General features: G+C 47.9%; 1 protein-coding gene across 1 annotated transcript in view; it reads right to left on the bottom strand.

Moving 5' to 3' along the window:
• Positions 1-2,435: 2,435 nt before the first annotated feature.
• The window catches only part of CDCP1 (CUB domain containing protein 1), a 59,671-nt gene continuing 50,783 nt past the window's right edge, over positions 2,436-11,323 (bottom strand). Inside the window, exons 6-9 of the mRNA XM_003894558.5 lie at positions 10,689-11,069; positions 8,594-8,959; positions 6,484-6,571; positions 2,436-3,450 (exon numbers count right to left, since the gene is read on the bottom strand). Coding sequence (XP_003894607.2) covers positions 3,021-3,450; positions 6,484-6,571; positions 8,594-8,959; positions 10,689-11,069 — 1,265 coding nt within the window. The 3' untranslated portion in view covers positions 2,436-3,020. The remainder of the gene's footprint in view (positions 3,451-6,483; positions 6,572-8,593; positions 8,960-10,688; positions 11,070-11,323) is intronic.

The following is an 11,323-nucleotide window of genomic DNA, read 5'->3' as shown; positions in this document are numbered from 1 at the left end:
TAAATTATTTCCAGTGAAGCACTGCAGATCCACACACACCAGTCCTCTAACCTTTACCGAGGCCATGTCTGGTGGGCTTGTGCTTGTCTCAGCTGACTCTTCCTTGAGACCTTTCCCTTCTGTGCAATGACCACAGCATTGGAGGCCAGTCCTGCATGTGCTGGCCTTCCATGTAGGCATGGCAGACCACACGGATGGGCACTGGGCCGGCATGCAATAGGCTTCAACAAACGCACTTCACTGTTTCCAGTGACCCTGAAATGTTTTATATAAGTAGGGCCTGGGCTTTAAAGAAAAGAGCCAGGGTTCCTCAGGCTGGGCCCCTTCACTGAGGCACAGCTTCAGAAAATACTGGTCTCAGGAGCCAGCAACTTGTCCAGGAGTTTTGAGCCCTCAGTTGAAGGAAAATGGCCATGTGGTGTCCTTGCAGGCAACAGTGATGTCGGTGATGGTGACAAGTAGCCAGCCCAAAGAAGGCCAACCCCACCTTGGGTGGAATGCAGGTCACCTAGTCCTGCTTGGAAGGGGCTAGGAGGTTGGGGAAAGTCGAGAACGGAGGGCCAGGGCTCCACACAGTGAATTCAAATAAGGACTCCTTGGTGAGGGAAGGAAGCTGCAGCCCTCCTTTGGCCCTTTATGGAGGGTCAGCACCTGAGCTCACAAGCACAAGGGTCACTGGGCAGGAAGCAGACTTTCAGAAGGGAAAGGTGCTATAGGCAACGCCAAGGGCATAATTTAAATATCCTGTCCTCTGGAAAGTGTTCAAGAGGTCTTGCAGTACACATCATTTAGGAGATTATAAAATTCCTTTCATTCACGCCATGTGAACAAGTTGAGGCAGTGCGTTTTCAAGGTGAATTCATTGAATACAATGAAGTACATTTATTTTTTGAAGGACGTTTTTGCCACAGAAATATTGAACTTGGGACTGTGCTGACAAGCTATAGCACAATCCCTCTCCTTCCAGATTGGAGCAGGGGTGGCAAAGCAAAAGTCCACAGGCACTGGGTAGATAACTGGTGTAAATGAGGGTGTGGGGCAGGATGTGGTGGCTCACATCTGTAATCCCAGCACTTTGGGAGGCCAAGGCAGGAGCCCAGGAGTTTGAGACCAGCCTGGGCAACATGGTGAAACCCCGTCTCTACAAAAATTACAAAATTAGCTGGGCATGGTGGTTTGCGCCTGTGATCCCAGCTACTTGGGAGGCTGAGGTGGGAGAATCACTTGAGCCCAGGAGGCAGAGGTTGTAGTGAGCTGAGATTGTGCCACTGTACTACCCCCTAGGCAACAGAATGAGACCCTGTCTCAAATTAAAGAAAAAAGAGGAATGTGAGCACACATTGGTCTCATGGTCTACTCACCTGATCAGATTAATGCCAGGGGTTCCTTTTCATTACAAGAAATGCAACCTGCAGGGGCATTGATCAGTAGAAACAAACACTCAGCCTCATTGTGGGAGGTGATAGGGAGTAGTGTGGGCTGTGGTGACCTGGTGAAGTAGACACCCAATCTAAAGGCAGAGCTGGTGCCCAGCTCCAGCCAGTTGTTGCTGGGTGAGAATGTGAGCCTCAGAATGGCCGGTTCTTCTGATCTGGATTGTTATGGGAATTTTTTAATTTTAAGTGTTAGATTCTGCAAGATAAACAGAACATCCCTGTGGGCCAGATCATTTTGTAGCCTCTCCTGTGGGAGTCAGTGGCAGGAAGGTGTGGTAGGCAGAATAACAGCACCCCAAAGATGTCCTGGTCCTAATCCCCATCTGTAGCTATGTTGTCTTGCATGGTAAAAGGCTCTTCCAGTGTGAGGAAGGATGTTGAGATGGAGAGATTATCCTGGATCTTCCTGGTGGGCTTTGTAAGTCAAAGAGGGAAATGGGAGGGTCAGTGACACAGTGAAGACATGTGAGAAAAGCTTGACCAGCCACTGGAGCCTGGGAATGCAGCCAGTTTCTAGAAGCTGGAAACGGCAAGGAACTGGCTTCTCCTTAGAGCCTTCAGAAGGAGCACAGCTCTGCTGACACCTTGATTTTCATTCAAGGACATCCATTTTAGAATTCTGATCCCCAGGACTGTAAGACAATGTGTTGTTTTTAAGTTACCAAGTGATGGGTTGCAGTGGCAACAGACAGCTAATGCAGGGGGCCACTGTCCAGTATATATTTAAACATTTTTAGAGGACGAGAATATTCTCTAAATTTTTCTTTAAATGTCAAAGTATTGCTGCAGCTGGGAGAATCGCACATGGAAACTTAAGGAAATTTCTCTAATTGCTAGGACTACAGGACAATGGGATTCAAGATGAATTTCCACAATGGGATAACCACAAGCCGACCTAGAGAATCAGGAAGTCTCTTATCAAAGCAGATATGTGTCAATGCTGCTCAAACACACACACCCTTTTCTGGCTGGACAGATTATAAATTATTCCCACCTCCCGGGGGACTGGCACACGTTTATCTAGTGGTCGATAGAAGTCATAATGAAGACATCCAAACCAGTTAGCATGAGTTGTTACTAAGTCAGGTGAAGAAAGCTAGGTGGTTATACATTTGATCTCTTAAATGCACAGGACCACCAAATAAATAATAATAAAAAGGCACATTGTCATTTTCATCCTGGGGACCCCAGTGAGAGTAGGGATCTCAGGTAGGCTCCTTGGAATTGGAACTGTTGTCCTGAAGAGGGCAAGCCTCTGTTTAACACTCTGAATCCAGGGCTTGCTGCAACCCTATGCTAGGTGACTCAGGCCTCTCTCCTCTCATTACAGGCTGGCTAACCACACAGCCTGAGTTGAGAAGGACATGAGCTGTCATGACTGTATCCAGATGAGAATTCATCATTTTCAATGTCTTGTGCTTAGAATGAGTCCACTGAGCAATGTGAAGTTGGTGGTGTCCAGGAAAACCTCCTGCTGTTCCTTCTGTATAATTCCTCTTCTTTAGGATTTCTAGTTAGGAACACGGACGGGTGTCTCAGTGCCCTGCTTTATGAAACTCAGCAAATTCCCTGGAAGGGATCAAGTTATTCTGCTGGCTCCACAGGCTCCTGAGTGTTCAGCAAGGGAATGTCTGTGTCCTTGCTGTTTACATCCCCGTTGTTGGGGTGGGAGAAGGTGTACGGTTCACTCTCGGACTCAGGAGGGGAGCAAGGAGGCAGCTCTTCAGCGGCGAACTTTGCAGTTGGGGCCCTGGAGCATATAGTGGGTGGGGAGGGAGGGCAGACCCCCATGGTGCCCTGGAACGGCCGGTAGGTGTCCACCTCGGGCTGCAGGAAGGACCCGCCGGAATCCTGTAGCAGATGCCCATACACCATGGTATCCTCGATGACCGCATATACGTGGGAATCATTGTCCTTTCGCCCTTTCTGAAACTTTTTTGGCTGTCTTGGCATCTCGGTATTGATGTTGCCATTATAGACACCCACGGCGGGGCCCTTGTTTGTCTTCTTTTTCCTATTTGGAAAAGGAACAAGACAGAAGTCAGAAAGGAAAGAATCTTAGATGGGTACCATTGCTATGGCCCTGCTAGAGCTTGGATTCTTTAGGGTTCTGACCATGTCTTCCCCAAATCCCTCAAATTACTCAGCACTTGAAACTGAAACTCTGTCCTCAGTGAACATTTAGAAGGGACCTGATTTTGTCTCCAGTTTTCCAAGTGGAAACAGAGATCACAGGTGGCAGAAGAGTGGTTTAGAGAGGGCACCTCCAACACTATCTGTGCTCAATTCGTTTTTGATAGATATGTGGTATCCAATGGTGGAAACATCTGACAATCCCTTTCCCCTCCTTTCTACCAGAAATAGGCAGTGTCCCAGCCCATCTCAACCACATCAGGCTCAGTCATGCCCAGGTCAACTTTCCCACAATCTTAGCACTTTCCTGTAGCTCATGCTTTCTCTCTGTTTTGCCTGGGAAAAGCTCTGACCATCTAGATTCTAAATGGTGACACAAGAGACTCAGGAGTCCAGGTTGTATCTTAGTTTTCAGCATGAGTTGGGAAGAGGAAAACTCAGCATTAGCAGAGAGACCCAGTGCCTCAGCAGTCACCCCCAACAAAGGAAAGAGCTAAAAAGAAGACAAAATTCAGGCTGCAATGCCAGAGTTCCTCAATAACACCATTAGCATTTGGATTTTAATGTTCTTTGGTACTTGGACCTGCACGGGCATTAGTGCTTGCTGCCACAGAAAACAAAGCTTTGCTCCCCATCTTCATGAACCAAACAGCAAGGAATGCTGACTTTTTAGCTGACCAGTGATGCAAATGGAGGAGATTAGCTCAATTAGTGTAATGGACCATATAAGGCACAGGCTGGCAGTTCATGGTTGTGGACAGGCTCTCTGTAGTTTGCTGAGATAAAAATAAACCTGGTACCTTTAGCTTGTAACACTGAGCCCCTGGCCAGGATGATGGGTTCCTAAGGCTCCTGCCTGAAGCTCTGTAATGTTTGTCCCCACTAAAACTCTTCTCATGCTATCCTGAAACCGACTGTTTATTTGCCTGTCTCTTCAGTCCCCCCACCCCCATAGAAGAGATTGTCTTGCTCATCACTGTCCCCAGTACCTCAATGAATCCTAGTGCCCAGGAGACACTCAGGAAGTACCCACTTAGAGAACAAGTTGGATAGCATCGTCTCTCCTCATTCTCACTATACAACCTGTCCGTCCTCCTATACCAGCTTGGGCATGGATAGGCCTTATGCAAACCTGCCAGCCAGCAGCCTCACACAACAAGGCCTGTAGCAAGGCTGGGCTGATGATTCTCTGGCTTAAACTGGAGCTATTTCAAGATGAGGCAAGTGCTGGATCTCTTTCCTTGTCCAATTCCCTCCTGATAAGGAAGCTGGGGCCCAGTGTTAATGCCACGCTTCCCCAGCTGGGTGGGCTATTCCATGCACCCCAGATGGGAAAATTCCCTGAGAGAAACAGTAACATGATGCTTCCTTAAAAGCAGTCCTTTTTCCCCATGTGTTATAGGTACAGCCACTTCTCACGGAGAAAAGACTCCTGCAAGCCAGTCCTTCCTCATCAGCAGAGACATTTGTAGACACTCTTATTGTAGACCAGGAATTTCAGTTGTCTGCTCAGGTCCACAGTTAATTTTTGAAAAAGAATTTTTTGGCTGGGCATGGTGGCTCACACCTGTAATCCCAGCACTTTGGGAGGCTGAGGCGGGCGGATCACAAGGTCAAGAGATTGAGACCATCCTCGTCAACATGATGAAACCCCGTCTCTACTAAAAATACACACACACACACACACAAACAAAAATTAGCTGGGCGTGGTGGCAGGTGCCTGTAGTCCTAGCTACTCAGGAGGCTGAGGCAGGGGAATCGCTTGAACCCAGGAGGCGGAGGTTGCAGTGAGCTGAGATTGTGCCACTGCACTCCAGCCTGGCGACAGAGTGAGACTCTGTCTTTAAAAAAAAAAAAAGAAAAAAAAAAAAAAAGAATTTTTTGACGTTGGCTTTTTGGAAAGTGAAATCATGCTAAGGAAAATAGCTCTCTCTCCCATGACTTTAGTCAGAAATATGAGCAGAATTTATACAGTTTGGTGGCACCATGGACTCTGTTTAAAAAGGTCAACATTTTCCTTTTATAAAATAGAAGCTTGGCCTGGTGCGGTGGCTCATGCCTGTAATCCCAGCACTTTGGGAGGCCAAGGCGGGTGGATCACTTGAGGTCAGGAGTTCAAGACCAACCTGGCCAACAAGGTGAAATCCTGTCTCTACAAAAAAATACAAAAAAATTAGCTGGGCGTGGTGGTGTGTGCCTATAGTCCCAGCTACTTGGAAGGCTGAGGAAGGAGAATCATTTGAACCCAGGAGGTGGAGGCTGCAGTGAAATGAGATCACGCCACTGGCAACAGAGCTTATAATAAATTATATATATATAAAATAAAATATAATAAATAAAACAGAAGTTGTCCTCCTGAGGGGATGGAAAGAGAGACTGAGGCAGTTAACTAGGCCTTCCTTCCTCTTGGCCACAGGCCTGCCGTCTGTAATATACCTGGAGCCCAATAGACGAGGATAAAGCAGTTTGCTTAAGAAACTGCAGGAGAACAAGCTGGGACAACACACATTCATTCTCCTTAAGGTGACGGAGGGAGTGGTTTAAGAGGCACAGTCTGGCAGAGCCTAGTGAGCATTTTCTTGCCAAGACCACCCCTGCTTGATCAATCTACTAAGCAAACAGCACACTGCTCGCAGGGGACTTGTGCTGAGACAGCTGCACCATGAACTACAGGTGAAAATGTCACATGTGATTTTTATCCCCGCCTCACCCCCAGGCGTGGATAAAAATCCCAGGCATGGGATTTTTTTTTTCTCCTGAAAGCATGACTCACATCTGGCAATACTGTTTAACATTGATCTTTGGGGGAAAAAATGGGAAGCAAGAAAACAAAGTCAATAATTAACAATCCACCCAGTCTGTGTGATCTGAGGAGGCGTCAAATCAGATAAAGAGAGTAAGAGATTCCACCTACTTCTTTTTCACACAGCAAATGATGAGTCCGAGGGCAGACAGCAGTAAGGCTCCACCTCCCACCACTGTGATGAGGATGACAGTCAAGTCTGTGAGCAGAGACATGAAGAGACAGATGAAGAGGCAGCTGGGGTTAGCTCTACAACGAATTTGAGGCATCTCCAAAAGCAGCTGTCATCTTTCCGAAGGTGGAACGCCACACATGTGGCTCCTTGTGTGCATTTGGGTTGCCTCACATCACGAAGTGCTTATTTCCTGTCCTTTTGGATCTGGGTCAGCCAATAGAAGGCAACTGTGCCAGTTCTGGGCCTAACTTTTAAGAGGATGACAGCTTGCACTTTCTCTCTGAGAGACAGCCAGCCATTATGTAAGAAGTCTGACGATACTGAGACCACCATGCTGTAAGGAAGCCCAAGCTAGCCATATACAGACCCCACTGGGGAAAAAAACCAATCTGGTGAGAACCAAAGGCCCTAGACATATGTCTCTAGTAATTCTCCAAGCCTTCCTCTCTATGTGTTCAAGGCTTCTGGTTGGGGCCCCAGATACCCTGGAGCACAGATAAGACACACTGCTATGCCCTGTCTGAATTCCTGATCCACAAATTGTGGGTAAACAAAATGGCTATTGCCTAAGCCACCACATTTTGCGGTAGTTCGTTTATAGCAATGAACAACTGAAACAAACTGAGGGACCTACCAGATCGACTCCAAAGGCTACTCCTGGCCTACACCAGGTGTGTTCCACCGATTGCCACAGTCTGTCTTGGAGAAGAGAAGAGCAGAGGAGGATAGGAGAAAGCAGGGAGTCAAAAGTCAGAAGTGAGGCAGCTAAAGGGAGGGTTGTTTCCTTTGTGCTGTCCTTTTCCTGCAGCTTCACAAACGAAAAAGAAAATAAATCAGAGGGGGAACCCTGTACCAAACAGAGATTTAGAATATCTTGCTTGTTCACCAAGAAAGCAAAAGGTGAGATCCAAAGGAAAGAGGAATGGAAAGAAATGACAGAAAGTGAATCTAAGAGATGAAAAAAACCCAGGAGGTAACCTATGAGTGTGGAGAGGTTTTCACTTGTGGCATTTGGCTCCCACCAGTTCTTTTGAGGCTAACCAGTTGTGCGGCTTGGATGGATCCTCAATCACACTGACCCCCAGAAAGGGAAAGGGAAAAAAGCAGCCTCCACGGTCCCTTCTGGTTCTGACACTGTGATGCTCTGTGCCTTCACCGAGTAAAGGGCAGACACGGCCTCACCACAGCCTGTCTTGCCACACCTGCATTCCGTTGCTTGATACCCTTCAGTGGTGCCCAGGACTTTGAGGAACAGAGGCAAACTCATCATCCTGGCTTCAAGGCCTCCCATGGAGGGTATTTCATGGATTCCAACGTTTCACTGAGACTCAATAAAAAATCATGTACCTGTCAGACTTTTCAGGTCCCCATATTTTAATTCATGACACTGAATCCCATGGTACTTTTATGAGGTGGCTATTATCTACTCTCTGTGGATGAGGAAGACCACAGGTGTGGAGAGACTTCCCCTATGCAAAAGAGAGATGAATGGTAAAGGATGCTGGCAGACTGACTAAAAAAAATCTAGGCTGGCCAAAAGAATGCAGTCGAAGGGATGGCGTAAGTTCCTTTAGAGTATCAAAAGACCTTATATGCCTCCTCCAGTCTCTTGTGGATCTCTCTGCCTCTGCCATGAAAACAGCCCAGGCTGAAGGATAAGAGACCATGAAGTGTCAAGCCAAGTAATCTCAGTTGTCTCAGATGATCTTAGCTGAGCCTCAGCTTTTTGAAAGCACCAAGCTAAGATCAGCAAAGTCCTCTAGCCAACCTGCAGCTGCCAGCAGGTGCATGAATGACAGAGCCCAGATAAGTCCAGCTCAGACCAAAACTGGGCCCAGATAACGCTGGAGCAATAACAGATGGCTGCTATTAAGCCACTATGTTCTGGGATGGTTTGTTACTCAGCACTAGTGATGCAATAGCTGACTGATACATGGACAGCCAGGACTCAATCTGTGTTTCTGACTTGTCTCCAGGCTTGCTCCCTATCCTCCAGCTGACAATTTCCTGTTTATCACTATCCCCAAAGACCCTGAAGGCCCTTACCCACAGTCCTTGGGGTAAGTGTCACCCAGAAGAGCAGGTCTAGCTGCTTGCCGCTCGCGGGGCTGCAGTTAGAAATGTTGACCCAGAAGCTGTGATGGTGGAATCTCGGCTTGGGGAGCGCATCCTCGTCCAGGCTGAAGATCTCCTCAGCCCGGGTCCGCTGCTCCTGGATGATCATGAATGCACGCCCTGTCTGGCACACCACGCCGGTCCGCTCCTTAAAGAAAGTCAGGCAGGCCACCTGGTCTCTGGGCACGCTGATGTTCCAGGACACTGAGGTGAGGGATGGCAGGCCCCGGTCCCAGTTGGGGGTCCTTAGATAGACCTTGCTTTTTGTGTCGGGGGTCACCGTGAAAACGCCTTCCTCTGCAGGAAAGGGAGGGAGATCCAGACAGATGTTTCATTCAGTCAACATGGAGAGGAAAGGGAGCGGTGGGGGAGATGAAGTCCAACTGTCCAGACTGGTGCTGTCTAACAACTTTCTGCGATGATGGAAATTTTCTGGATCTGCACCGTCTGATAGGGTAGCCACCAGCTACACGTCTGCTGAGCCTTGAAATGTGCCCAGCATGACCAAAGAACTGCATTTTAAATTTGTTTCATGTTAATGTATTATTATTAGTTATTTTTGAGATGCAGTCTCACTCTGTTGCCCAGGCTAGAGTGCAGTGGCACAATCTCAGCTCACTGTAACCTCCACCTCTCAGGTTCAAGCAGTTCTCCAGCCTCAGCCTCCTGAGTAGCTAAGACTACAGGCATGAGCCACCATGCCTGGCTAATTTTATGTACTTTTAGTAGAGATGGGGTTTCACCATGTTGGCCAGGCTGGTCTTGAACTCCTGAGCTCAAGTGATCTGCCTGCCTTGGCCTCCCAAAGAGCTGGGATTACAGGCATGAGCCACTGTGCCCAGCCTCATATTCATTTAAATTCAAATAGTTACATGTGGCTAGCACCACTGTATTGGTCAGTGCTGGATCAGTCTCAGTCAGAGTAGGTACTCAGGACTTTTGAAAAAAACAAAACAGGCAAACAAAAACCAGGCTAGTTTCCCAAACTGGTGGTTATCTCAGCTTCCCTTCAGAAATGCTCTCAACGTAGCTACTACGTTCATCTACTGCCCTGCTCCAGGGTGGGGCTGGTATAGACTGATTTCTGTTTCAGAGATTAAAATATCTTCAGGTTCTGGGAAGAGTTCTGGAACTGCAAAGCTGAAAGAGCTCCTGACATGTCAACTAATCCCTTCCTTACCTTCAGGAGAGATAAAACCCACACATTCCACACTGATGAGAATGTGTCTTATTTGCAAAGACTCCTTGGAAGGAGTTTCTCTGCTAACCTTGGAGATATCAGGCAGCCTGGACCCACTTTGACCTTATGACCAAAGATTCTTCTCCCTCCCACTCACACCTCGGAGAATAAGAGTATGAAATAAACATCAAACGAAGGTCTTGGTCAATTTTAAAATGGCCTCTAACTTCATGCGCTTGGAGCAACTTGTAATGGTGACTGTGACTTTTAAAGTCAACCATGTAGAAGTCACATTGTGAGCCATTTAGACCTCATTTATTGCCTCAGAACATGGAGACCACATGCCAGCCTCCCAGGAGGGTCGCGTCTGCCCAGCCATGCTGCTGGACTCTGGCTCCGGAGACTCACCTCCCTCCCAACGCTCCACCTTCTGGGCTCTCTGCACTGCATTCTGAATTGTAAAAGCAGAGTCATAAAAATGTCTGCCTAAGGATTTTTATGTCACTACCTTAAAAATCCGGGACTGGGGAATATTTGGCTATTTCTCATTTATGTCCTGCCTGCTTCCAAAAAAGACTCAAACCTGATTATGTGTTTTGCTGCCTACCAACCATCGCCTCCCACTGTCAGAAACATTTTTTATTTCTAATCTCAGGAATTTTCCATGCTAGGTTAATGGTAAAGTCAGGATTAGGACTCACTATCTTTCAAATTTCCTGTGCAAGGACCAGCATACTGAGCTATTCCTTCTCTCCAAACTCGTAACTTAATTAAGGTGATCACAAAACTAAAATAAAACGAACACTTAAACTAAGGGGGCATGGAGATGGGGGAGACCCCCCTTACCTTTGAAATAAGGTATAAAGGACACTGTCAGGCCCTGCCTGGAGGCCTCTTGTCGGAAGCTGGGGGCAAAGGTGCGAAGGGTCACCGAGATGTTCTGCTTCACCTGGATCTGCTCGATAGAGCCTCCCGGGCAGAAAGAGCCGAAGTACAGGTCCTGGCTGGGTATGGCACTGGCCACGAGGTAGCTGAAGCTGGTGTTGCAGGGCTTCTCATGCGTATGCTGCTGCAGCTTCTGGGCTGGCACCAGCACCAGGCTGAGCCTGTCTTTGGGCACCAGCAACTTCCAGGAGAAGTCATGCAGCTCCACAGGCAGGTGGAGGATGTCACTGGGCACCTGGAGTGAGTAGGACTTCCTTTGGCAGTATCGGTGGTCTGTGCAGCCTGGAAGAAGTGGGGCATGCTAGCCATGGACACAGGAGACCACAAGTGCACCCTCCCCAGCTCTCCTGTCAGCCCGAGGTTGGGGGTCTGCATGCTGCCCTGCGTTTCCCTTCCATCTCTCTTTTCCCACCTTGCCCTCCACTTCTGGCTCCTCTGTGTACCTTTTCTAGCGGTCCCACTGCTCTCTCTCATTCTTACTGTTTACTAAGCTGGCAAACAAACTTCTGGGTAGTACTCAGGGTTGAAATTTCCTC

The sequence above is a fragment of the Papio anubis genome, chromosome 2, assembly GCF_008728515.1.
Source record: "Papio anubis isolate 15944 chromosome 2, Panubis1.0, whole genome shotgun sequence".
NCBI lineage: Eukaryota > Metazoa > Chordata > Mammalia > Primates > Cercopithecidae > Papio > Papio anubis.
The sequence above is the reverse complement of the archived record's forward strand: the minus strand, read 5'-3'. Positions and strand labels throughout refer to the sequence as shown.